The 24,123-nt window shown below is 31.3% G+C and overlaps 1 protein-coding gene across 18 annotated transcripts in view; it reads left to right on the top strand.

The window, feature by feature from the left end:
• Positions 1-24,123, top strand: part of LOC126883476 (phosphatidylinositol 4-phosphate 5-kinase type-1 alpha) — a 240,122-nt gene that overhangs the window by 105,767 nt on the left and 110,232 nt on the right. For all 18 annotated transcript variants that reach the window (XM_050649046.1, XM_050649048.1, XM_050649056.1 and 15 more), the window contains exon 5: positions 6,138-6,279. In XM_050649046.1, coding sequence (XP_050505003.1) covers positions 6,138-6,279 — 142 coding nt within the window. The remainder of the gene's footprint in view (positions 1-6,137; positions 6,280-24,123) is intronic.

Here is a 24,123-nt window from a genome sequence, read left to right as displayed (position 1 = left end):
CTGCATACCGCAGGTTACTGAACTTGACTCCATTTATTGAAATGTCTTTATCAATATCTTTTAGAGCCTCTTCAAAAATGTGCTCTGAGTACAGATTAAATATCAGCGGTGAAATTATGCATCCCTGTCTCACTCCACTTAAGATTTTGTCCTGATCTGTATATTCTCCATCTATTCGGAGCACTGCTGATTGATTACAATACAGGTTGGTTATTATTTTCAGGTCTCTTCTGTCAATCCCTGCCCTCTTGTGTCCAATCCACATAATTTTTAATGGTGAACTGTTTATTTTTTAAAGTAAGTTATCAATCGAAGTAGCACAGAAAACGACAATAAATATCGTCTCCATGCCACCAGATTGACAACAGGTGGAATACTTTCTATGGTTAAAACCTCCCGAGATTTTTAAAAATTATAAATCATACAGGATGCCGAGGAAATTAAGATGAGAGAATTTTAAATAATTCACAACTCATCTGCTCAGCGTGGTAAAAGTTCCAACAAGAAAGATTCCTTAATACTCATACAAAAGAGTAAATAAATTAAAAATGTATAAACATTTTCAATTTCTTTGCAACACGAAAATGCAGCAGCTGCATAATACTCTGGTTAAATCGGAGAGTGCAGGAAGAGTCTATACCGGTTTCGGAGGTCTTTTGGGACTACTGATGAGGGGGAAAAGACCTCCGAAACCGGTATAGACTCTTCCTGCACTCTCCGATTTAACTAGAGTATTATGCAGCTGCTGCATTTTCGTGTTGCAAAGAAATTGAAAATGTTTATGGTACATTCCATGTCAAATCACTCAGGCAAAAAATTTTGGATCTCCGATTTGTCTGAAAATTGGTATATAGCTTCTGCGGGACGTAAAAATAAGATATTTAAGGTCAAAAAATCTTCTTCTTCTTTTTTTCTCAAAATGTTATTTAAACAAATTTGCATTTTCTGTCGTAAAGTATCGATGAAAAACATAATATTTTAATAGAAAGGACCCAAAGATGTCATTATATGGCATTATAACAAGTTATTTTGAATCAAAACAAGTTTTTGATCAAATTTTATAGTGTAAAAAACGTTAAAATACCGTTTTTTGCATTTTCCTCCATTCCCAAAATACATTATCATCGATTTGGCTGAAAATTTGCCCACAGATAGCCAAAAGATAGGACTTAAGTGGTTAGAAGGATTTGAATTATATTACAATACCAAAAAAGTTACATGCAGTAATATCAGACTCAAAAGTATATATTAGTCCAGTCGGGATAGCATTTGACCTTGAATGCCGAGCTGCCCAAAATTTTATTTTTCTGATCTTTAGGGGAGTCAATAGTAGCCTAAATTTAAAATCACGAATGAATTCCTCCGTTACGTTAGCAGCCATCTTGATTTTAAAGGAGAACCTGTTTTGCTCAATATCTCCGCCATTTTTAAATTTTCGACAAAAATGGTAGGAACTGAAATTGTTCCAAATAAATCGTATTTACAATTATTACAATTTCTTTTTAACAATTTTTGTCGTGAGGTCGATATTTTAATGTAAAAAACGGTATTTTAACGTTTTCTACACTATAAAATTTGATCAAAAGCTTGTTTTGAATCAAAGTAACTTGTTATAATGCCATATAATAAACCAACTTGGTTTATTTTACCCAATATCTTTCTGAAGTTATTGACGATAATGGCCAAGTTGATGTTATACATATATACCGATTTTTCGAAGGCTTTTGACAGAATTGATCATGAAGTATTACTTAGCAAGCTTTCAACATTTGGTTTTACTGACAGTGCTCTTTTATTGTTAAAATCGTATCTTCAGGGAAGGATGCAGTTTGTAGCATATAATGGTTATGTCTCAGAAAAATATCTTGCTGCGTCTGGTGTGCCTCAAGGTTCCAATCTCGGTCCATTGCTCTTTCTACTATTTATTAATGACCTTCTTGAAAATATTTCATGCGAAAGACTGGGCTTTGCTGACGATTTGAAAATATTTTCTACTATTAGGGAGCTGGATGATTGTAACCAACTTCAGCAGAATATAGAAATATTGGAAAATTGGTGCAACAGCAACAAATTACAACTTAACACAAAAAAATGTAAAGTAGTCACTTTTTCTAGGAAATCAAGTTTATTTGTATTTAACTATAGTTGTCACGATAGAATATTAGAAAGGCAGAACACGGTTAAGGATTTGGGTGTAATTTTTGACACAAAACTCACTTTTGTGGAACATATGTGTGTTAAAGTTTCTGAAGCGTTGAAGGCTTATGGATTTTTAATTCGCAATTGTAAGTCATTTAATAATATTAAGTCATTAACATTGCGATATTATACTTATGTCCGCTCTAAACTTGAATATGCCAGTATTGTATGGAGTCCTTTCTATGATTGTCATAACATTGCAATTGAAAGCGTTCAGAGAAAATTTCTAAAATTTTTAATGTTTAAAGTAAATGGTCTTTATCCGGCTAGAGGTGTAGATAATAATTACTTGTGTGATCGTTTTAGTATGTGTAGTTTAGAATTAAGAAGAAAAGTTGCATCTTTAATTTTTTTGTACAAACTTGTTAATAATGCAATTGATTGTATTTCAATATTAGAAAACATTAATTTTAATATTCCAAGGTCAAATTTAAGAACAAATGTATTATTTAGGTGTACAAGAGCTCGTAAAAATATTCTATGTAAGGCTCCTATTAATGTAATGTGTAGAAATTTTAATGTTATTGGTAAGCATTGTGACATTTTTTCATGTTCTCAAAGGAACTTTATAAAAGTAGCTATTGAGTGTCTGAAATAAGCACTAATTTTTTATTTTATTTTTTTTATTAATTTATTTTCTTTTTCTGTTTGAATTTGTATTAATTTTAGTCTAACTTGTATTATTTACGTTATTTCTTTTGGTACTACTGCTTAAATCTTTATCTTACCTATAGGTGTTATAAATCATGTAATATTTTTATCATTGTCCTGTAAATGGGAAACTGTTGGGCAATAAAGCTATTATTATTATTATTATTATATAATGACATTTTTGAGTCCCTTCTATTAAAATATTATGTTTTCCATTGATACTTTACGATAGAAAATGCAAATTTGTATAAATAAACACCAAATCACTGTAAAATCGCATAAAATAACATTTTGAGAAAAAAAGAAGAAGAAAATTTGTTGACCTTAAATATCTTATTTTTACGACCCGTAGAAGCTATATACCAATTTTCAGACAAATCGGAGATCCAAAATTTTTTGTCTGAAAATTTTTTTTGCTCCAAAATTGAGTGATTTGAAATGGAATGGCCCTTATACATATTTATTTTTTGTCTGTTGCCATTTTGGCTGCATAATACACGGACAGAGAACTGCACAAAACCAAAGTATCGAATTAAAAAAAAAAGATATTTAAAAAAATTAAAAACATCCCAAGTTTGGCGGGATTCTGCAGGAAAGAAGGCTGAAATGAAGATAATACATTCAAGCCGCCCAATATAAAGGCGCTAGGGAACAATCTCAAGTGCCATTAAAACTTATGAGCTAGTTGAAACACGGTGAAACTGGGAGTTGAGGGTTTTAAACTCTTTGCTCTTTGATAATCGTTGAAAGAGAAAGGGCATTGTAATTCTGCGCGTCGGCTAATGTTTAAGAACTGAAATACTTTTGTTTTTGAGCTGGCATCCAACGGAATGTGGCGTGGCACGCATTGAGAAATGGAAAATATTTAATAGAAAAAGATAAAAACTAAAGATAGGAATCAACTCAACGTGCAATCAGGGCCTACTTTACCAGTGGGTCCATGAGGCCCCTGCCTCGGGCCCTCATTTTAATGGGGCCCGAAAAGATCACTAAAAGAATATGTTTACTGAAAAAACAAAATAAATTTTTAAAATTATTTCATCTTACGAACAGGAAATGATAAATGATAACAAATTAGGTTAGAGTTATATTCATAAACCATAAACCGTTCTTATCATAAAACTGCAATAAGAGTAGGTAGATTGCCTTGCTGGCATTAATAAAAATAAGCAAAATTTAAACACCACTCCGAAGGATTAAGAAGAGGTACGATTTACAAGAGGTATTGTCACGTAGTTGTCATAATAAATATTTAGTATTATTTTGTATTTTGACAACGACACCCGACTTGGGCGTCGAAACGTTAATAAAATCATTTTTAGGTAAAATTGTGGCTTATTTCCCATTTGAATATACTTGATTATAAATATTTATTTAAAATGCACTTTTAAATTTAATAAATAGTTTGATGTTTGATTCCGTTTTTTGCAAAGATAAAGTATTGCTTGCTTGTATTAGTTTTTAGTCCTGTTATTTTTAAGTTAGCTCAACTAATCTATTCATTAATCATTAGTCGTTTTATTAAATTTCTTTGAACACTTATTTTTCTTAACTAAGTAATCGTTTCGTTATTATCATGAGTCATGAGTTAAAAACATTTAAGTGGCAGTGAAAAAACAAAAAAAACCAAAAATTAAGAGAACAGGAATGGCAGTCACAAAAAAATGCAATATTATCATGTTTACACACCACAACAGTGCGCAAAAAGAAAGTTCGTCCTCCCATCCTGTTCTTCTTCTACGGCACTACAGCCCAAATTGAGCCTTGGACTCCTTGATTTTTTGCCTCCAGCCTTGTTTATCTGTCGCTGCTGTTCTCCATACATGGACTCCTAAAAATGCTTGTGCATTGCTGCTTACTTTGTCTTCCCAGCGCTTTCTTGGCTTTCCAACCGGTCTCATTCCCTGCATCTTTGCGCTCAGTGCCTTTTTGGCAGTCTATCATCTCCCATTCTTATCACCATGTCCGGCCCATTGCAATTTTTGTATTCTAATGAAGTCTGACAGCGGTGTTTCCTTATAAAGTTGATAAAGTTCGTTGTTGTATCGAATTCACAGGTCTTAGTTTTCTCCTCAGTACTTTCCTTTCGAATGTGTCGAGTTTGTTTTTGGATGTTTCTGTCAGGACCCATGCTTCACTGCCATAAAAATAAAGAACAGCGTTATAAAATGACAAATAGTGAACTAATTCTTTAAAACGACATTGCAAAGTCGCAATAATTAATTAAACCTTCTTCAGGTGCCATCTCCGCTACGGAGGTTGGCAATCATCATAGCTATTTTTGAGGCAGTAGCTCTAAATAGTTGTTTTGAGCTGCATCCAAACCATTCTCTCAGGTTCTTCAGCCATGAAATTCGTCTTCTTCCGATGCTTCTTCTGTCATCTATCTTTCCTTGCATTATGAGTCGCAGGATGCCATACTTCTCGCCCCGCATCACATGTCCGAGATACTGTAGTTTTCGTTCTTTAATTGTAAGTTCAACTTCCTTCTCTTTACCTATTCTTCTCAGTACTTCGTTGTTCGTAACTCTATTTACCCAGGAAACCCTCATAATTTTTCTATAGGTCCACATTTCAAAGGCGTTAAGTCGTCTCATTGTCTCTACATTTAACGTCCATGATTCCACTCCATAGTATACTACACTGTATACGTAACATTTTGTTAGGCGTACTTTAAGAGCTAATGTTAAAATTAAACATACTCTATCAAAAATATAATATTTTGTTGTTCCTTCATAAATTTTTGGTAAAGTAGATTAAATTACACTCGGTATGATAAAAAAGCCATCCAACGAATTTTTTGTTTTAATCTAGTAACACTCAAATAAAAGTATAAAAAAGTGATATCGATAAAACAAACTTGTCAGAAAAACATTTTCAAGAAATTTATAACCCTACTTTGACTAGAATCGCTTCCTGTATCAAGTTACTCATATGGCACTCATTGTTTTATTAATTTTCTTATCTTAATTGACAACTAACATGTTTAACCTGAAAAAAAATTATATCTACCAAATAAATTATTTTTCAAACTCTTTCAAACTAGTTTGACAAACAGTTTGAATTTTCAAACCTGTACGATTGACCAGTTTGACTTGACTTGAATTATTTGTCAGAAGGATTGACTTGAGTTTGACTTGAAATTAAGTCAAACTGATTATTGAAATTAATAGCCACTGAAAACAAAACGGATTCAAGTCGTATTTAACTTGTTTTCGTGCCAATTTTATGAATTGAGAAAATATTGCATATTATTGTAATAACTTTAATATTGCATTTTTTTTCAGATGTCAATGTGTAACACGAGATTAAGAGAATTATCGAATCCCGGTGCTAGCGGTTCCATCTTTTATGTCACTTTCGACGATGAATTTATCATTAAGACGGTTCAACATAAAGAAGGAGAGTTTTTACAAAAATTGTTAGCAGGTAGGTAGTTTATTTTATCATTTATTAAATAGTATGTAGTTTATGTACCTAGTAATTTAATAAGCCAGATAATATAATTAGCTAGTTTGCTATTAGTTAGTTTAGTCAAATATATTGCATATATGAAGTTAATAAACGTCCTGTGAAACGTACTATTTTCTAAAATAATAATATACTTTATAATATTGGAGAAAACTCCAAGCGACTAAAAATTTTTAATTTGGTATAATTTTTAAGTTTTATAAGGTAAATCAGTTCTTTTCCACCTGATCCTCAATAAATCTATATTTACCGTTGGACAATATTTTCATCCCTTGTCAGATTTCTGCTGCTTTTGCAATACATATCTGCACTTTTATCTGACATCTCACTTTTAACTCGATTTATGATTTTCCAATTGTCATTTTTAATCAATTTTGCCATCTTTCGACATAATTGTATGTTTTCAAGCCATTAAAATATCTGGGTATAAGTAAAATAATTAATTAATGAAAATAATGAATACACAGAAGAGATAAAAGCAAGAATAGGACCAGCAAGAAATGCCTTCAACCAACTGAAAAATTATTCTGTAGCAGGGATATTACAATTTCTTCAAAGATAAGACTTCTGAGATGCTAAAAATTAGAAAAACATTATTTTAATAACAAATTATGTGATATAAATGCAAAAGTTTGACAAATACGATTCAAATACAACACTGGATTATTTGTGAGCAGATTGTGGTAAATACGTTAATTAATGTATCACAGTCAAAGCTAGTTGTATGTATTTAAAGAGATTAGTTGATCAGTCTGTTATTTGCCGAATGTTGAATATAAACAAATGTTCCCCATAGCTAAATATTAATCAAACAATTGGATGTCCATGCCAATGTGATAAATGAAAAATATAACAATAAAATTGAGTTCATTGAAGTATTACATTGTATTTACAATTTTTAATAAACAATTACTGAAAAGGTGGTTGTTTAATTGTGAGACGATGCTCGTTAATTGAGTAAATTACTAGCAGTGGAATGAAGTTTAAAATGGCAAATAAAGATACATGTATAGTTGGAAATATAAAGACACTTAGCTCATAAATTGTTATCAATTTGTAAAGAAAATCGCACTCAGATTTTCTTGACATGTAGTAAGGGCAGTATGTATCTAAAACTATGTTGAGCAGTCGACGTATTGCGAAGAAGTCTTGTTAACTATTGACTACTGACTCGAACCTTAAGGAACGAAGGACCACAGTACCGAAAAGGTTCTTTGAGGGTGGTCTTACGACTGTTTTTAAGAAAGTGTGCATTCGGAAAATGAGTAATAAATTATGATTTAGAACACTAGTAATCTAAAACGTTTTATTTCAAGCGTTCGTATCGAAAATGAATAGTTTTCTGAAACATGTGGCGAGTATTCTCAGAACTTGACAAACATTTAGTCCAGGGTAATAAGGTTTTTTCCATGACACTCGAGCAGCCAGGGTACTGAAGCATTTTTTCGACAGGTAATACCTATAAGAGCAAATTGTAACTATTTCCTGCGTAGGATCTGGCGGCCATTTTTATTTATAAACAATTAAGTGTCAAAAAATGGCATTTTCCCTTTTTTTTCAAATCAATGGAAAACAGTGAAACTTATGGTTTTTATAGTACAAATATCTTTGAGATTATGGAAAAAGCTTTAAAATGACGTATTACAAAGTTTGATATACTCATTTATTGTTAATATAATTACGAAAAATGGTCGGATTTGCAAAAAAAAATTGCAATATCTCTTGTAAAAATTAGTGTACAGCTTTGAAATTTTTGTCATATAAGGGTTCTTTGGTGCTTAATATGTGATAAAAATTTCAAAGCGATTCATTCAATTGTTTAAATTTTATTCAAATTGTTTATCCCACGGAGCATTTTTTTTGCAATAACATAAGTCAGAAAAAAAAGACGTTAGAACCATTCCATAGGTGTCAAATGAAAGAGCATGAGCTATATTTTCAACTTGGTTTAAAAAAAGCGAATAAAAAATGCATTTATTAGTAATAAATAATTATGCAAAAATATCGTAAATCTTTCCTTATAAACTTTTTATTTTGTTATATAAGAAATTATATATATATTTATTACAATTTTTTATCAATTATGATATAAATAACATTACTTGGTTAGGAAAAAGTTATTTAAAAAGTTTCTAAGGAAAGATTTACGATACTTTTGCATAATTATTTATTACTAATAAATGCATTTTTTATCCGCTTTCTTTAAACCAAGTTGAAAATATAGCTCATGCCCTTACATTTGACACCTGTGGAATGGTTCTAACGTCAAATTTTTTCTGACTTATGTTATTGCAAAAAAATGCTCTCTGAGATAAACAATTCGAATAAAATTTAAACAATTGAATGAATCGCTTTGAAATTTTTATCACATATTAAGCACCAAAGAACCCTCATTTGACAAAAATTCAAATCTGTACACTAATTTTTACAACAGTTATTGCGAAAATAATTTTTTTTGCAATTCCGACCTTTTTTCGCAATTATGTTAACAATAAATGAGTATATAAAACTTTGTAATATGTCATTTTAAAGCTTTTTCCATAATCTCAAAGATATTTATACTAAAAAAATCATAAGTTTCACTGTTTTCCATTGATTTGAAAAAAAATGGAAAAATGCCATTTTTTGACAGTTTATTGTTTATAAATAAAAATGGCCGCCAGATCTTACGCAGGAAATAGTGACAATTTGTTCCTATAGGTATTACTTGTCGAAAAAACGCTTCAGTACCCTGGCTGCTGAAATGTCACGAACAGGGTATATTTTTGTCTTATTACCCTGGCCTAATTATGAGCTAGCCAGTTTCACAGAGAGAAATTTATAAATTTGAAGTATAGCGTGGCTCCAGTGCCAATGTATACCCTAGGGATTTGTTTAATGTGTGAATAGTGTAAGCTCGGGACTGTAATGCTGATAAAGAATCGCCATTGGTGTAAATTACGGTCCACATCACGTTTATGTTAGGATACAGTCTAGAGGCAATAGCTAGGCCACTGTGGCTTTTTCACAATTTATGCAAAACAATTTATTTGTTTATAAGACTCTAGCTCGTCAACTAATAGATATTAACAATTCTTTGTCAAATAAATGTTGTGAATTTAGAACTTCAACCGTGTATCATTTTAATAAAAAAATCTTTGAAAAATACTCAATTTGCAATCATTTTGCACTAATTTTACAATATCTCGAGTTCAAATTATTGGATCAAAGTTAAGTAAACGCCGTTTTCTTTGTTTTTTCTTTTTCAAGGAACAAATTTTATTTGAAAAGAATTTTTTTTATTTCTTTTAGTTTACAGGCTAGAACCTATAAACAACTAATTGTTTAGAACAATTTTTTGACCACTCGGATCGAAATCCACCCTCGAAATTCGTAATCAGCAGCCAAAAATACATAAAAAGCTTGGGTGGACCCGCCAGAATTAAAAAGACCACGGTGACCTAGGTACGGGCCCTAGACTAATAACCAACAATTCCAATTATTATACCGGGTGTCCACTTACATTCTCCCCCATTTTAACTGCCTATAACTTCTAAACGTCTTAAGATAGAAATATGGGGTTTTCGATGAAATGTTTTATTTTAGTAAAAGTTTTGTCTGAATGGATTGAATTTTTTATATCGCTTTCAAATACGAAAAGAAAAATGGCGGATTTTTGAAAAAAACGTTGTTGACTTTTTTTTAATGGAACACCCAGTATATTTTTTTGTAAATTGAAAGAAAGGTCATTCACCTATCCAGCGATATTAAGTTTTTCAAAATCGGTTGTCAAATCACCGAGTAAATAATTTTTAAAATGAGCGGTGCAACGTGGATATCACATACCTAAATAACATAACTAAGCAAAATGATATTATGTTATGTGATTTCCACATTGCATCTTTCATTTTAAAAATTATTTGCTGTCATTTGACAACCGATTTTAAAAAAATTAATATCGCTGGATAGGTAAATGACCGTTTTTTCAAGCTACAAAAAAAATATACTGGTTATTTCAATAAAAAAAGTCAACAACGTTTTTTTTTCCAAAAATCCGCCATTTTTTATTTAAAAGCGGCATAAAAATGGTCATTTACCTAAAAACTTGAAAAACGGTCATTTCCCTATCCAACGATATAATTTTTTTTTAAAATCGGTGGTCAAATCACTGAGTAATTAATAAATTAATTAATAAATAAGCACATTGATATTATGTCATGTGATTTCCACATTGCATCTCTCACTTTAAAAATTAATTACTCAGTGATTTGACAACCGATTTTGAAAAACTTTATATCGCTGGATAGGTGAATGACCTTTCTTTCAATTTACAAAAAAATATACTGGGTGTTCCATTAAAAAAAGTCAACAACGTTTTTTTCAAAAATCCGCCATTTTTCTTTTCGTATTTGAAAGCGATATAAAAAATTCAGTCCATTCAGACAAAACTTTTACTAAAATAAAACATTTCAGCGAAAACCGCATATTTCTATCGTTAAAATGGGGGAAAATATAAGTGGACACCCGGTATTTTGATACTTATCGAACTCGAAGAATTTTACTTTTGCGGGTAACATAACTTATAAAAACCTCTAAATTAGATATTAAATTTCTCCTTGCCTAAAAATATGTTTTTATACTTGTTAACATTGATTCTTACATTGGAGTGAGCATTGTGCTACCATTGATATTTTTCATCAAGCAAATACTTATTTTTTGTAAACGGCGTCATTATCATTTAAACACACTTACATCCTCAAACATCGAACGAAAAACGAAAACAAGTTTTTAATTGTTGTACTTTGCCTTTTAATTATATTAATATTATATGAACGTCGCGTTTATGGTATGAAGCAAATGTTTTGTGAGAAATTATCAAGTAGAAGTTTAAACATAAAAGCATGTGATTTAAAATAAAATGGAAATAACTACAAAACTTAACTGCAAAAGTTTTACACCACCGTCACCACCAAATATTCTAATTTTGATATTTGATTTTCTCATGAACAGATGAACGGATTCCGCTATTTTTTAGCTATAGCTACAAAAATGTAATTTTTTTTCATTAGATGCATCATTTTTAAGATATTCGCAAAAAAACGTCCGAAAAGGTGTCTGAAAATCGCACATTTTCAACCACGAATAAAAAAAGTTTTCAAAAAGTTTTGCTTAGAATTAGGTTATCTAGCCACTGCCGTGGTTATTTTGACCAAAAAATAACCACTCCCAAGATAAACGCGCCATAGGATATGGGGTAGACTTTCAGTGGTATAAATAAAAACGAAGTATAAACTCCGAGTATGTTCTCATTAGTATGAGCATAAAGTATAATGTTCTTTGAGTTTGTCCGACTAGATGTCGTTAAGCTATTAACAAATGTTCAGCTTGCTATTAATCAACTTTTTTTTGGTACGCGGGATCCAAGCCTAGAAGTTTAAACATAAAAGCATGTTTGCTCATTTTGATAGTCGGTTTTCTAGTGAACCGGATTCCGTTATATTTTTTATTAATTTAGATTTTTTTCTTTGGTATTTACGCTGTTGGGCAAATGTTTACTCAAACTTCTCTTTTGAGCTTAAACTGGGTGGAAGAAAGGATATTATTTTCTTATGTAAGTTTGAGACACCCTGTAGGGGTACTGTTGCCGTTGAGTGCTACCATTTAAAGGGGTGCGTTTTTGAGAAAGGGGTTAATTAGTCCCTATGCACTAGGGTGTATTAGGGTGAGTTCTATGCACTTTTCGAACATATACATGTACAGAAAAATTTTTCCAAATTAAATTTACTATCAAAATGTCACCTTCTAAAGTTAAAAATGTTTTTATTTCAAAAATATATTCAAAAAACGAAGCAAAAAAAAACACGAAAAAAAGCGATTTTGTTTTTTGCTCCATAACTTTTTTTCACGGGAATATAGGTATAGGCATGGCTTCACAGAATAGTCTAATACAGTCGAACCCGCTTATTGCAATAGCCTTCGTGCCAAGCAAAACTATTCCTATATCCGAGATATTCTAATAACCGATCATAAGTGGCTAGTAGAGGCGTTTCGTGACCTCAAATTGCTATTCCTTAAAGCGGGATATTCCTATAACCGGTATTCTATTAAGCGGGTTTGACTGTATACCTAAAACTGCGTAGAAAAAAAGTTACACAACAACGTTTGCGAAATAATAGGGAAAATGGCCCAAAAATGCTGTGAGTGGCGAAATTTGAAAAATTATATTTCGTAAACTATAAATCCTAAAGACTTCTGCCAAACGTCTTTTTAAAGAGGAAGGATAGAAGTTTTTTCTGCGAAGCAATGCCTATACCTTTATCCCCTAGGCAAAAAGTTAAGGGGGAAAACAAAATCGCTTTCTTCTGTGTTTTTTTGCTTCGTTTTACGAATATGTTTTTGTAAAAAAGATATTTTTGACTTTAGATGATGACATTTCGATAGTAAATTTAATTTGGAACAATTTTTCTGTAGATGTGTATGTACGAAAAGTGTATAGCACTCACGCTAATGCACCTTTGTGAATAGGGGCTAATTCACCCTTTTCTCAAAAAGGCGCTACTTTAAATGGTAGCACTACGCGGTTTTTTCATATTTAGTGGTCCATTGACCATATATAACAATAAAACCCCTTTTAACGTTGTATCAACGAATATATATACTCTCCTAGAAGAAGAGTTTGAATGGAACAGATGGCCACGTTTATTTGTCCCTTGAAAATACCGTAGTCGTTATCAGGCCACATGCACCTACTCAGTAGGAACACAAAATCCTATGCTGAAACGTTACAGGACAGTACCCTTCTATTAACTTCTATATTCTTTGGTTGCAGTTCCTTTCCGAAATACATAATCAATAGCCTATAACACGCATTTTTCAGTTTTTCGATCCGATGTTTAATTCACAAAATATTCGATCGTCCCGGTTGGATGTTACGGAATAAAAAATTACTACTCAAAACTGCAAAATTTTAAAAGCTCCGGCTATAAAACTAAAGTTTTCTGACTACTCATCAATCTCCAAGGGGAGTATACTCTTAGAGAAATTGCTTCCTCAAGAGGTTCAATAGAATCCATTCACCAATAAATATCCTTCAAGGGCGCCAGGTATTCAATTATTAAAAAGATTGTACCCCGAGAATACCATCAAGGTACTTAAATTTGACTAAATCTCTAAACCAAAACTCAAAATGAATATTTATGGTTCCTGGATCCCTATTGAACAAATACGTCCAGGGCTAGATAAAAAAAAATAAAAATATCCTTTTAATAAAAAAATGAAAAAAATCCAAAGTTACAAAATCATGTCAAATTGTTTAATTAAAATTTACAAATCTTTTATTATATTCAATTAACAAAGTTAATTAAAAGGTTGACTGGTTATATTGAACCTCTGAATTGCTTATAACGACCAGACCAGACAAAAAAATTATCAGATAATTTTTTCTTCTGGGCACTCGATAAAAATTAACTTAATAAAAAGTTACTATATGCTAGCGCATCCTAGGCACAGAATAGCTATAAATATATTTAAAAGAACTTAATAAAAAATTCAGATTAAATCCCAACAGGCTCGTAAAATTAACACACTATGTTATACTTATCTTGGATATATGCCATGCTCCATGACACGTAGACCCAGATAAACATAAAAACAAATTGGGCTCAAAGCCGGGTAGAAGCCAGAAAATCCATATCCCAAACCAAACTCCTACCAAATGTCCTCAATACGGGAAGAAACCATACAAAATGTCCTCAATACCGGAAGATACAAGAAACCATATGGACGCACTCGTCACTCCATCCAGAATATAATTGTAATACCGGTAGCAGGTAATCATCAAAATATATCCAGAGACTGGATATTAGCCTTAACGAATACAGGGCTCAACCCCTAACCTGATTGGCGATTTCTCTAAAATAAATCGAAAGAAAAAAAATTACCTCAATGAAAAAAAAAACGAAGCTAGAAATAGGTACTTACAATCGCCTTTGAGCAGCTAACACAGACTGAACAACTAAACCTAAACCTACGAATAAAATTGTTTAAAATAATTGATTTCGATCTATTATAGGTCTGGATCCCGCGTATGAAAAAAAAGTTGATTAATAGCAAGCTGAAAATTTGTTAATAGCTTAAGGGTGTCTAGTCGGACAAACTTTGATATACGGGAACACTGGAACAGGGGAAGTTTTAATTGTGGAACAGATTAAAAATTTGGAACGGTCAGACCACGAAAACGGCACATGTATTTTGTCCGACAGAACAGATTTAAACTCTCCGAACAGAGATTAAACTCTCATGCAAAAATCAGACTGCTATTTATCACCAAATGGGCGTTTTAATGAGTGGAACATGTAGAATATGTCAAATGACAGGAATTATGACAGGTCATAAATAGCAGTCTGATTTTTTCATGAGAGTTTAATTTCTGTTCGGAGAGTTTAAGTCTGTTCTGTCGGACAAAATAAATGTGCCGTTTTCGTGGTCTGACCGTTCCAAATTTTTAACCTGTTCCACAATTAAAACTGCCCCTGTTACAGTGCTCCCATATATCAAAGTTTATTCGACTAGACACCCTTAAGCTATTAACAAATTTTCAGCTTGCTATTAATCAACTTTTTTTTCATACGCGGGATCCAGACCTATTAACGGAACCAGTTAATCGACGAAAATTGGCCGTGCCTACTATGACAACAACGGGAAATTTGAAAATATGAGAAATCTTTTAAGAAGTTTGAAATTGAATTTAAACAAAAATTAAACATGTTACATTAATGTTTACATTACCCTGTATGTAAATATATACATATACTGTTTATTAATGTTTATGTCTATTAATTTTGTTGACTATTTAATTATGTAGGTACTTACAAAATTTAATCAATTATTAATAAATACCCAATTATCTACGTTTTAATTATTGATTTTACGAATCATACGAATTGTTATGTTATATATAAATTATGATGACTAATTATTTTGTAAACTCTCACAATAGTACATGTATTTATTTGCATTATTTGATCATTTTAAATTGGTATATTTTGTTGTTTTACTATTCGTCATTGAACTCACATGTTATCAAACTCCTACGTTATATCCGGCCGTCATTAACTGTAGGATTTGGATTTCCACTCATTTAGATAAATTTATGTATTGTACAATGAGAATGACAGTGACTCTAATTAGAATTTTTTATAGCTGTTTAGCATTTGCGTTTGTCAAAGTATTACTGGGCTTGACCTATTTTTCTTAGAGTACAGTTTATTATAACTTATGGCTCGACAGAAAAGAGTTTATGTGTTTGAACGAAAATAAGGAAAGTAAATATATTTGAGATTATACTGTTGCTGCAAATTTCCATCAGGCGTAAACTACCTAAAGCAATAAACAATGTAATTATTTTTGAAAACGTAGATTACATCCGCGCTCTGGAATGCAAAACAGGTGGGTTAAAACAACAAAAACAAAGGAAATTTTTGCAAGCTTAATAATACTTTGAGTTCAAGCGGAAAAGAAGGAATTCTCCATACAAATATTCGGAATATTTGTGCAATTTTATATTATTATTGTTGTAAATAAGGCAGTTTCATACAAAGCTTATTTACTTCTAATTCTGATAATAATGACCGATAACCCATTATGTCTCTGTTCAAAACAGATGATCGCGTTTACAAGCAAATGACAGATCAAACTAGATGTTGAATAGAGATGTAATTATCAATTTCTAGCCAATAAAGATTGGTGACTAACTACTGTTAATGACATCTTATCTTCGGTAAGCAACGATTAGATAAGCGTGGTCATAATGAAGGAAAAAAAATAATAATCACTTAACAACAAAATAAATAATGGTACGGTGCGTTTAGGGTTCACAGGCAGATCGAAATTTCTGACGGTTTATTATTTTAAGTATATCATTAATTAGTGCAGTCACTGAAGGTGGATATGAGCTATTACCTCCGATTTCGTTGAACCTCCATCGATTTGCATGAAAATTGGTGAGTGGTTAGAGGATATCTCAAGAAACAAAGGTGACATGGTTTTAACTTGCGCTTTTACCCTGGGGGTGGATGTCACCCCTTCTCGGGGGTGAAAATTATTTTATTAAAAATAACCCCATAATTCGATAGAGAGACAAATTATAAGCAAAATTTGTTATATGAAGTTATTAAAATAATCAAAAATTTTTGAGTTATTTAAGATCAAAGATTTTAATTTTTTCTGAGAAAAATGCATGTTTTTAACCGATTTTTCATAAATATCTCAAAAACTATAAGTTTTTACGAAAACGTTATTATTACCAAAATTGAAGATAATAAAAAATGAAATAAACTCCTTACTAGAAAAATCTTGTAATGTTAACTAAAGATAAGTTATAGGTAGTGTTGCCCAAATACAAGACCAAGACAAGACTTGGACAGTCTTGGTCTTGGTCTTGCACCAGTACGCCTGGTCTTGGTCTTGGTCTTGGTATTGCACTCCCAGTCTTGGTCTTGGTCTTGGTCTTGCAGCAAGAGTCTTGCAAGTCTCGCAGTTACCCACTAGCATATTGCTATTTATTAATAAACAACTCACATTAGGTGGGTTTGAAACCACGATCTAAACTATCCCTGCCTATACTCTAACTAACTGGGCTATCTACCATGTCCCACGGGAGTCAGGCTGTTTCTTAATAAACGTTTGCATTTAATAACCTGACATGACGTGCTAAAACATGGTGAAAACACAAAAAAACAAATAAATGACATACACTTGACTGTATTTTAAAGAACATTATCTGTGTAGAAAGGGATTGACGGACTCTCACATTAGGTATATGAAATGAAATGGAATAAAAGAGTTCTACAATTTGCCATTTATTCAAATAAAAAATAAAAAAATACAAATTAAATTACAGCACAGTACGCAATAGCTTTGACACTATTATTAGTTGATAATTTTTGTTTGCTATTAGTTGAAAATTTTAAGATTTACTTTTTTTTAACAAGAATTAATACAAAGTAATACACGCAGTTTAATTAAATAACATTTATACAGAGTGAGTTTTATGTATGGAACGCCTCAAATATCTCGGAAACGACTTGAAGGATTTTTATAGAATTTGGTGGGTAAAGGTCTTCTAATGCGGCCGATATTATAGTGGTAATTACAAATTGTTGTCAGATCTTGCGTTTTTTTGAAAATATAATGAACTTTCGTATTTCGAATAGAACACCCTGTATATTTTTGCATTTTGAACCATAATAACTACTGATTAATTTTCATGTAATATTTCCTATACCGAAATGCCGTAATTTCTGAGTTATTTCTATATATATTTAAAAAAAAATTAAACAAATTATAAAAATCAATTGTTTCAGCCCTGGCAGACTTATTTTAGGTTCTTTGAATCATATGGAACAAAAAAGGTCTTTTGTAGTTTTTGTCTAAAGTTATTCGTTTCCGAGTTATAAACAATTTGACGATTTTCAAGGCTCAAAAACACAAGTAAAAAATATTATTTTCGAAATCTCGAAGTGCCAAAACTAAAGTTTAAACTTTATTTATCAGTTGTCGATAAGTAATTTGTTTATTTCATTTAAATTTTTTTTTTTTTTTTTAGTTTTTAATGCAGCCCGATCGCCCATCCTCTCATTAACAATAAAAAAACAATGGCAAAATCACACATCGGCCAATATCTCTTTTTATATAATAATAAATATCTCTTTTTTGAAATTTGAAGGATTTGTAACATTTTACCGTGCGCGAATGGACTATACAGGGTAGCCAGGCATTATCTTATCTAGTGCTTTTTCAGCAAAAAATTTTGTTTGGCCGATTGATCTAATATCTAATTGCACACCCTGTAAACAGTTTATAAGTAGGACGTTTAGTCTTTACGATATGTATACGGAAAAACATTTGAGTGGTTGTCCGTAACAGTGAATATGGTATTCGTATTACATTTTTATCACTTTAGGAGACATACTTCTTTAAAAGTTTCAATGCGATAATATTATACTGTCGTGTCGGCGTCACACAACACAAGAAGATTATTTTATGAAAGCATAGCTATTCTCAAAATCTAGACAATTACTCAATTGTAATTAATTTCGGAGCGAAGGAGTCGTCTGATATTAGGAAAGAATGAAATATTTTATTTTTACATTGTATAATAATTTATTATGACTTCTGAGTACGTATCCAATAAATAAGTGTTCATATTTTTAATTCGGTATGTATGTTTATCGTATTGTTCATAATGAGGATAAATCCAATTTTCCAAATTTTTGTTACATATTTTTTTGTATCTCATAGTCTCTAAGCATATACCCGAACTAATATACAGGGTGTAACAAAAATATAGGTCATAAAATAAATCACCTATTCTGGGACCAAAAATAGTTGAATGAACCTAACTTACCTTAGTACAAATATGCACATAAAAAAAGTTACAGCCCTTTGAAGTTACAAAATGAAAATCGATTTTTTCCAATATATCGAAAACTATTAGAGATTTTTTATTGAAAATGGACATGTGGCTTTTTATGACAGGAATATCTTAAAGGAAAATTATAGTGAAATTTTGCACCCCATAAAAATGTTATGGGGGTTTTGTTCCCTTAAACCCACCTACACTTTTGTGTACGTTCCAATTAAATTATTATTGTGATACTATTAGTTAATTTCAATATTTTTAAAACTTTTTTGGTTCTTAGTATTTTTTCGACAAGGCAGTTTTTATCGAGTTGCGGCTTCTTTTCTAATATGTTTACATAGATATTTTATGAGGGTTTTGTTCCTTTAAACCTTCCAAATGGTTGTGTATGTCCCAATTAAACTATTACTGCGATGCCATTAGTTAAACACAGTGTTTTTAAAACTTTTTTGCTTCTTTCGGCACATTTTATCGAGATGTGACTTCTTTTTTAATATGGTTCAAAATGTACCTTAACATGTAAATCATAAATAAATTTTCCTATTATTATCAAGTCTCCATAATCGTACTTAGCCATATACAAATATGTGGTGGATTTGACAAATAATATGCAAAATATCTCGACAAATACTGACTTTTCGAAAAAGTACTAAGAGGCAAAGAAGTTTTTAAAGCATTGTGTTTAACTAATGGTACTACAATAATAATCAAATTAAAACGTACACAAAAGTATGGGGGGGGGGGGGTCGGGGAGGGTTAAAAGAACAAAACCCCCATAAAATTTTTATGGGGTGTCTAAATTTCACTATAATTTTTTCTTAAGATGCTACTGCCATAAGAATGCCACATGTTCATTATCAATAAAAAATCTCCAATAGTTTTCGATATGTTGAAAAAAATCTATTTCCATTTTGTAAATTCAAAGGGCTGTAACTTTTTTTATGTGCATATTTGTACTAAGGTAAGTTAGGTTCAATTGAACTATTTTTGGTCCCAGAATATGTGATTAAATTTATGACTTGTATTTTTGTTACACCCTGTATTATTCCATAAAACGACACTCAAACTGCAAGACGCAAGAGTCTCGCAGGCTTAGTCTTGTTCTTGCTCAAGTCTTGCACGGTCAGTCTTGGTCTTGGTCTTGCTAAAATAAGGCGGTCTTGGTCTTGGTCTTGTTCTTGCTAAAACGCAAGAACAAGACCAAGACTGCAAGACCAAGACCGATTTTGGGCAACACTAGTTATAGGTAATGAATGCATTTTTTTTCGACGAGTAGTCAAATCTAAGTATTCAAGCTTAAATAACGGGAAAATGTTGCATTTTATAACATAAACTTATTGAACATTTATCAAAGTACTTATAGAAATATCTATCAAATGAGCCCCCGAACAAGTTGATAGCATTAACATTTATGCTCCAAAATTTTTTCAAAATTTATCTTTTAAAAATTTTTCCAAAAAATGTTATTGTTTTTTTTTTTAAATAACTCCGTTAATTTTTACTATATCAGGTTCACCTAAAAACCATTTGAAAGATAATTCTAAGGGCTATTAAACCACGTTAAATTTTTTTTAAACCCCTTACTTTTTTAAAAATAAAAGGTTAAATGGCCCCGGTTATATGGTTCTCTCAGCAAATTTTAAGTTTTAAACGTTTCTATCTCTAACAACTAAATTTGGTTATATATCATTTTTTACGTAAATTGAGTATTTTTGGAGTTATTATCAAAAGAAATTGAAAATTACTGTAATTTTAAAAATTCTGATTTTTTTAAATTCTATCTTTTTTTCAAAAATATGCATTCTAAACCGGTCAAAATTGTTGAAATCATTACTTGTGCTAATATAAAGAAATTCTTCTAAGGATTACAATAAATTTTAATTTTTGTGGAAATGGCGTGTGTTTCGCTTTTCATTTTTTTCCTAAAAAATTCAAAAGGGTTCTCTTATTTTTATCGTAACTTGCTTAATTTTGATGCCATTAACTTCTTCTACAGCTCATTTGATAGGTGTTTCGAAGTACTTTGACAAGTGCTTAGCAGGTATATTTTATAAAATGCACCGCTTTCCCGTTATTTCAGCTTGAATACTTAGATTTGAGTACTCGTCGAAAAAAATTTACATTCAATTACCCAAACTTACTTTGAATTAACGTTAGTTTAGTTCTTTAAGTAAGAAGTCTATTCAATTTTTTATTATCTTCAATTCTGGTAATAATATTTTTTTTTTGTAAAAGCTCATAGTTTTTGATTTATACGTGGAAAACACCTTTAAAAAATGTATTTTGTTACGAAAAAATAAAATCTTTGATCTTTAATAACTCAAAAAGTATTGATTTATATTAATAACTGTATACAACAAAATTTACTTAGAATTTGTCCCTATATCGATTTATTGCATTATTTTTACTAACATCATTTTCACCCCCGAGAAGGAGTGGCATCCACCACCAGGGTAAAAACGCAAGTTGGCATCATGTCACCTTTGTTCCTTCAGGTATCCTTTAACTACTCACCAATTTTCATGAAAATCTATGGAGGTTCAACGAAATAGGAGGTGAAAACCTTCAGTGACTGCACTAAATGAACTACAATTGATTGATAGCTCGATAAAATATAAAATACAAGAATTGTATTTTATATTTGTTTTGACGTTTCGGAAATCTTTGACAAAAAAGGTTTTTGACAGAGACTTCTATCGACGTCTCTGTTTTTAATGAAATACTCATGGCCATTTATCCTAACAGTTAGGGGTCTTGAAGTTTCTCCCAGATAAGAATTGTTGCATTAACAAGGTATTTTATAAATCCAATTCTCTGACATATCCTGTTTGTTATTGGGTTTTTGTTTTGGAAAGAATATATGTATATTATTATCTCAGTGTTGGCTGTTTAAAATGTTGGGATGTATTTGTATTTTTTCACTTCTAAAGTACGCTTCTCCCTGTCTTTCAGTAGTCATAAGTGTGTACATAAACTATTTCAGTCTTTACGTATTTAAAAATATTCTTTACCTATACATTATACACTCACCAGCACAAAATTTCGCCATCCAAAATTTTTGATTAAGTTTGACAATCTATAACTTTATTATTTGTACTCCGATTTTCAAGATTCTTGCAGCAGTTTGTAGGTATATGTATTGATATCGTTTGGTATTTTTCCGGTAACAAATTGTTTTTGCTTAGATGGCATTATACGGGGGATAATGGAAGCACTGTATTTTCTCCTAAGTTTAAAATATTATGTGGAAAAATTGGAGGGCTGATTCTGTTTCATACTCCTTTTGTGCTATCCTGGAGGTATCAAGCGCACTAAAATTAACAAAACAAAATTTACAACAAAACAAAACAGGTCAACAGCGGGTATGTCTACCTCTTGCAGCAACGACTGCTGACAATCTGTTTGGCATCGAATAAAGGTGTGTTATCCTTGCCTGGGGAATACCCCGATATTCCTCTACAGGACCATAACCTGTACCAAATTTTCTGGAGGCCTAGGATGACGGCGAATAGCTTTTTTAATTCATCCCATAAATGTTCAATAGGATAGAGATCCGGGCTGCATGCGGGCCATTCTAATCTTATCAATCCAGCCTCTATTTTAAGAGTCAATCAGTGTTTTTATTTACAAACACTGGTACAGCTCTTACAAGAAAAGAGATAGGTATTCGGATAATTCCAAAAACAAAATTTTAGTGATGCCTCCTGGATAATATGACAGGACTATGAAACAAAATCAGCTCTTCCATTTTTCCACAGAATTTTTTAAAGTTAGTAGAAAATAGAACGCTTCCATTCATCCCTGTATAATGCCATGCAAGCCAAATTTTTTTGTTACCGGAATAATACCAAACGATATCAATACATGTACCTACAAAATGCTGCTAGAATCTTGAAAATCGGAGCACAAATAATAAAGTTATAAATTGTCAAACAATCAAAAATTTTGGGTGGCGGAGTTTTGTGCCGGTGAGTGTATATTATGTATTTTGCTGAATAAGAAAATTTTCCAACTTCTCAACTTCGGTTGAAAAATTGCTCCATTTGGATTCACTTTATTAAAAATGCATTTCTAATTTTCTTGAAGCGCGGAAATAGCAAATCTTTTGTAGACTCATGTCTCCTCGGAGCAGTATTTTTGATCAAATTATACAAATTAATATTGCCGGATATGAAATAGGTCAACCAATATTGTCTGTAAGTTTTTCCAGTTGGCTGAGAATATATTTCATAAAAATGAGACACCGAGATGAATTACTTTCACGCTTTCAAATAGAAAATGAGGTATTCATCGAGATCTTCATATTGAAACTTACCTACCTACTAAGGGCGTAGGCGCAAAATTTCGCGTTAAGATCTTTTAAATGCATTCATTTTTTTGAATCCTGGGAAAACCAATTAGTATTTTTGAAAAATTTAAACGCAGAATGAAAGATTACATAATAACTGAGGGCCGAAAGTCCCTAAAAACCTCTATAATTCTTTGTTTAATAAGTTACAGGGGTGAAAAAAAAAGAGAAAATGAAGCCATTTTTAATTTCAAATATCTCATTCAAAAGAAACTTTTTGGTTATTCTTCTTTCACTCTGCGTTTAAATTTTTCAAAAATACTAATTAGTTTTCTTAAGATTCGGAAAAAATGAATGCATTTAAAACACATTGGCGTGAAATTTTGCGCTTACGCCCTTAAGGTACGTTTAGATCTAATACTTATTGCATGAAATAAATGCAATGCTTGTGTCAAACATAAATCTTTACTAACGTAAACAGTGAAGCATTTATATCAGCAATATACAGGGTGAGGCAAATAAAGGGCCTATTAGAAATATCTCGAGAACTAAAGGGAACAGAATAATGAAAATTGGAATAAAGGGGTTTTGAAGGATGATCTATTAAATGAAAATATTTTCATCTCTTTGCAACTTCCGGTTATACCGGAAGTTGCTTATAACTTCGTTTTTTTAAATGGGACACCCTGTATATTTTTACATTTTTGGATTCTCTTCGATGCCTTCTTTCTTAAAATATGAGGTTTTGTAATATTATACAGGGTATTTTAAAAGATAATTCGTTTTTTTACTAATTTCGTAGCAAAATTCACACCCTGTAGAATTGTAGTAGTTTGACATCTAAAACTCTAATTACGTTCAAATGATTTTTAATATACTCTACTATTGTTAAGAATCATTAGTATAGCTAAATTTTTAATTTTAGTATACAGGGTTGGTCGAAACTCGGAATGAGTATTTTCTGAGTTTTCTTAAATGGAACAACCTGTATTTTAGTATTGTAATGAAATGATATTTTATGGTACTTTTTTATTTCTTAAGCATTCCCTATACCTAACTGCTTTAATTTGTGCTTAATTGTTAATCGCACCAACAATCTTAACTACGTAGGTAT

The sequence above is a fragment of the Diabrotica virgifera genome, chromosome 4, assembly GCF_917563875.1.
Source record: "Diabrotica virgifera virgifera chromosome 4, PGI_DIABVI_V3a".
NCBI classification, from domain to species: Eukaryota; Metazoa; Arthropoda; class Insecta; order Coleoptera; family Chrysomelidae; genus Diabrotica; species Diabrotica virgifera.
Note: the sequence above shows the minus strand (reverse complement) of the source record. Positions and strands in the feature narration are given on the sequence as shown.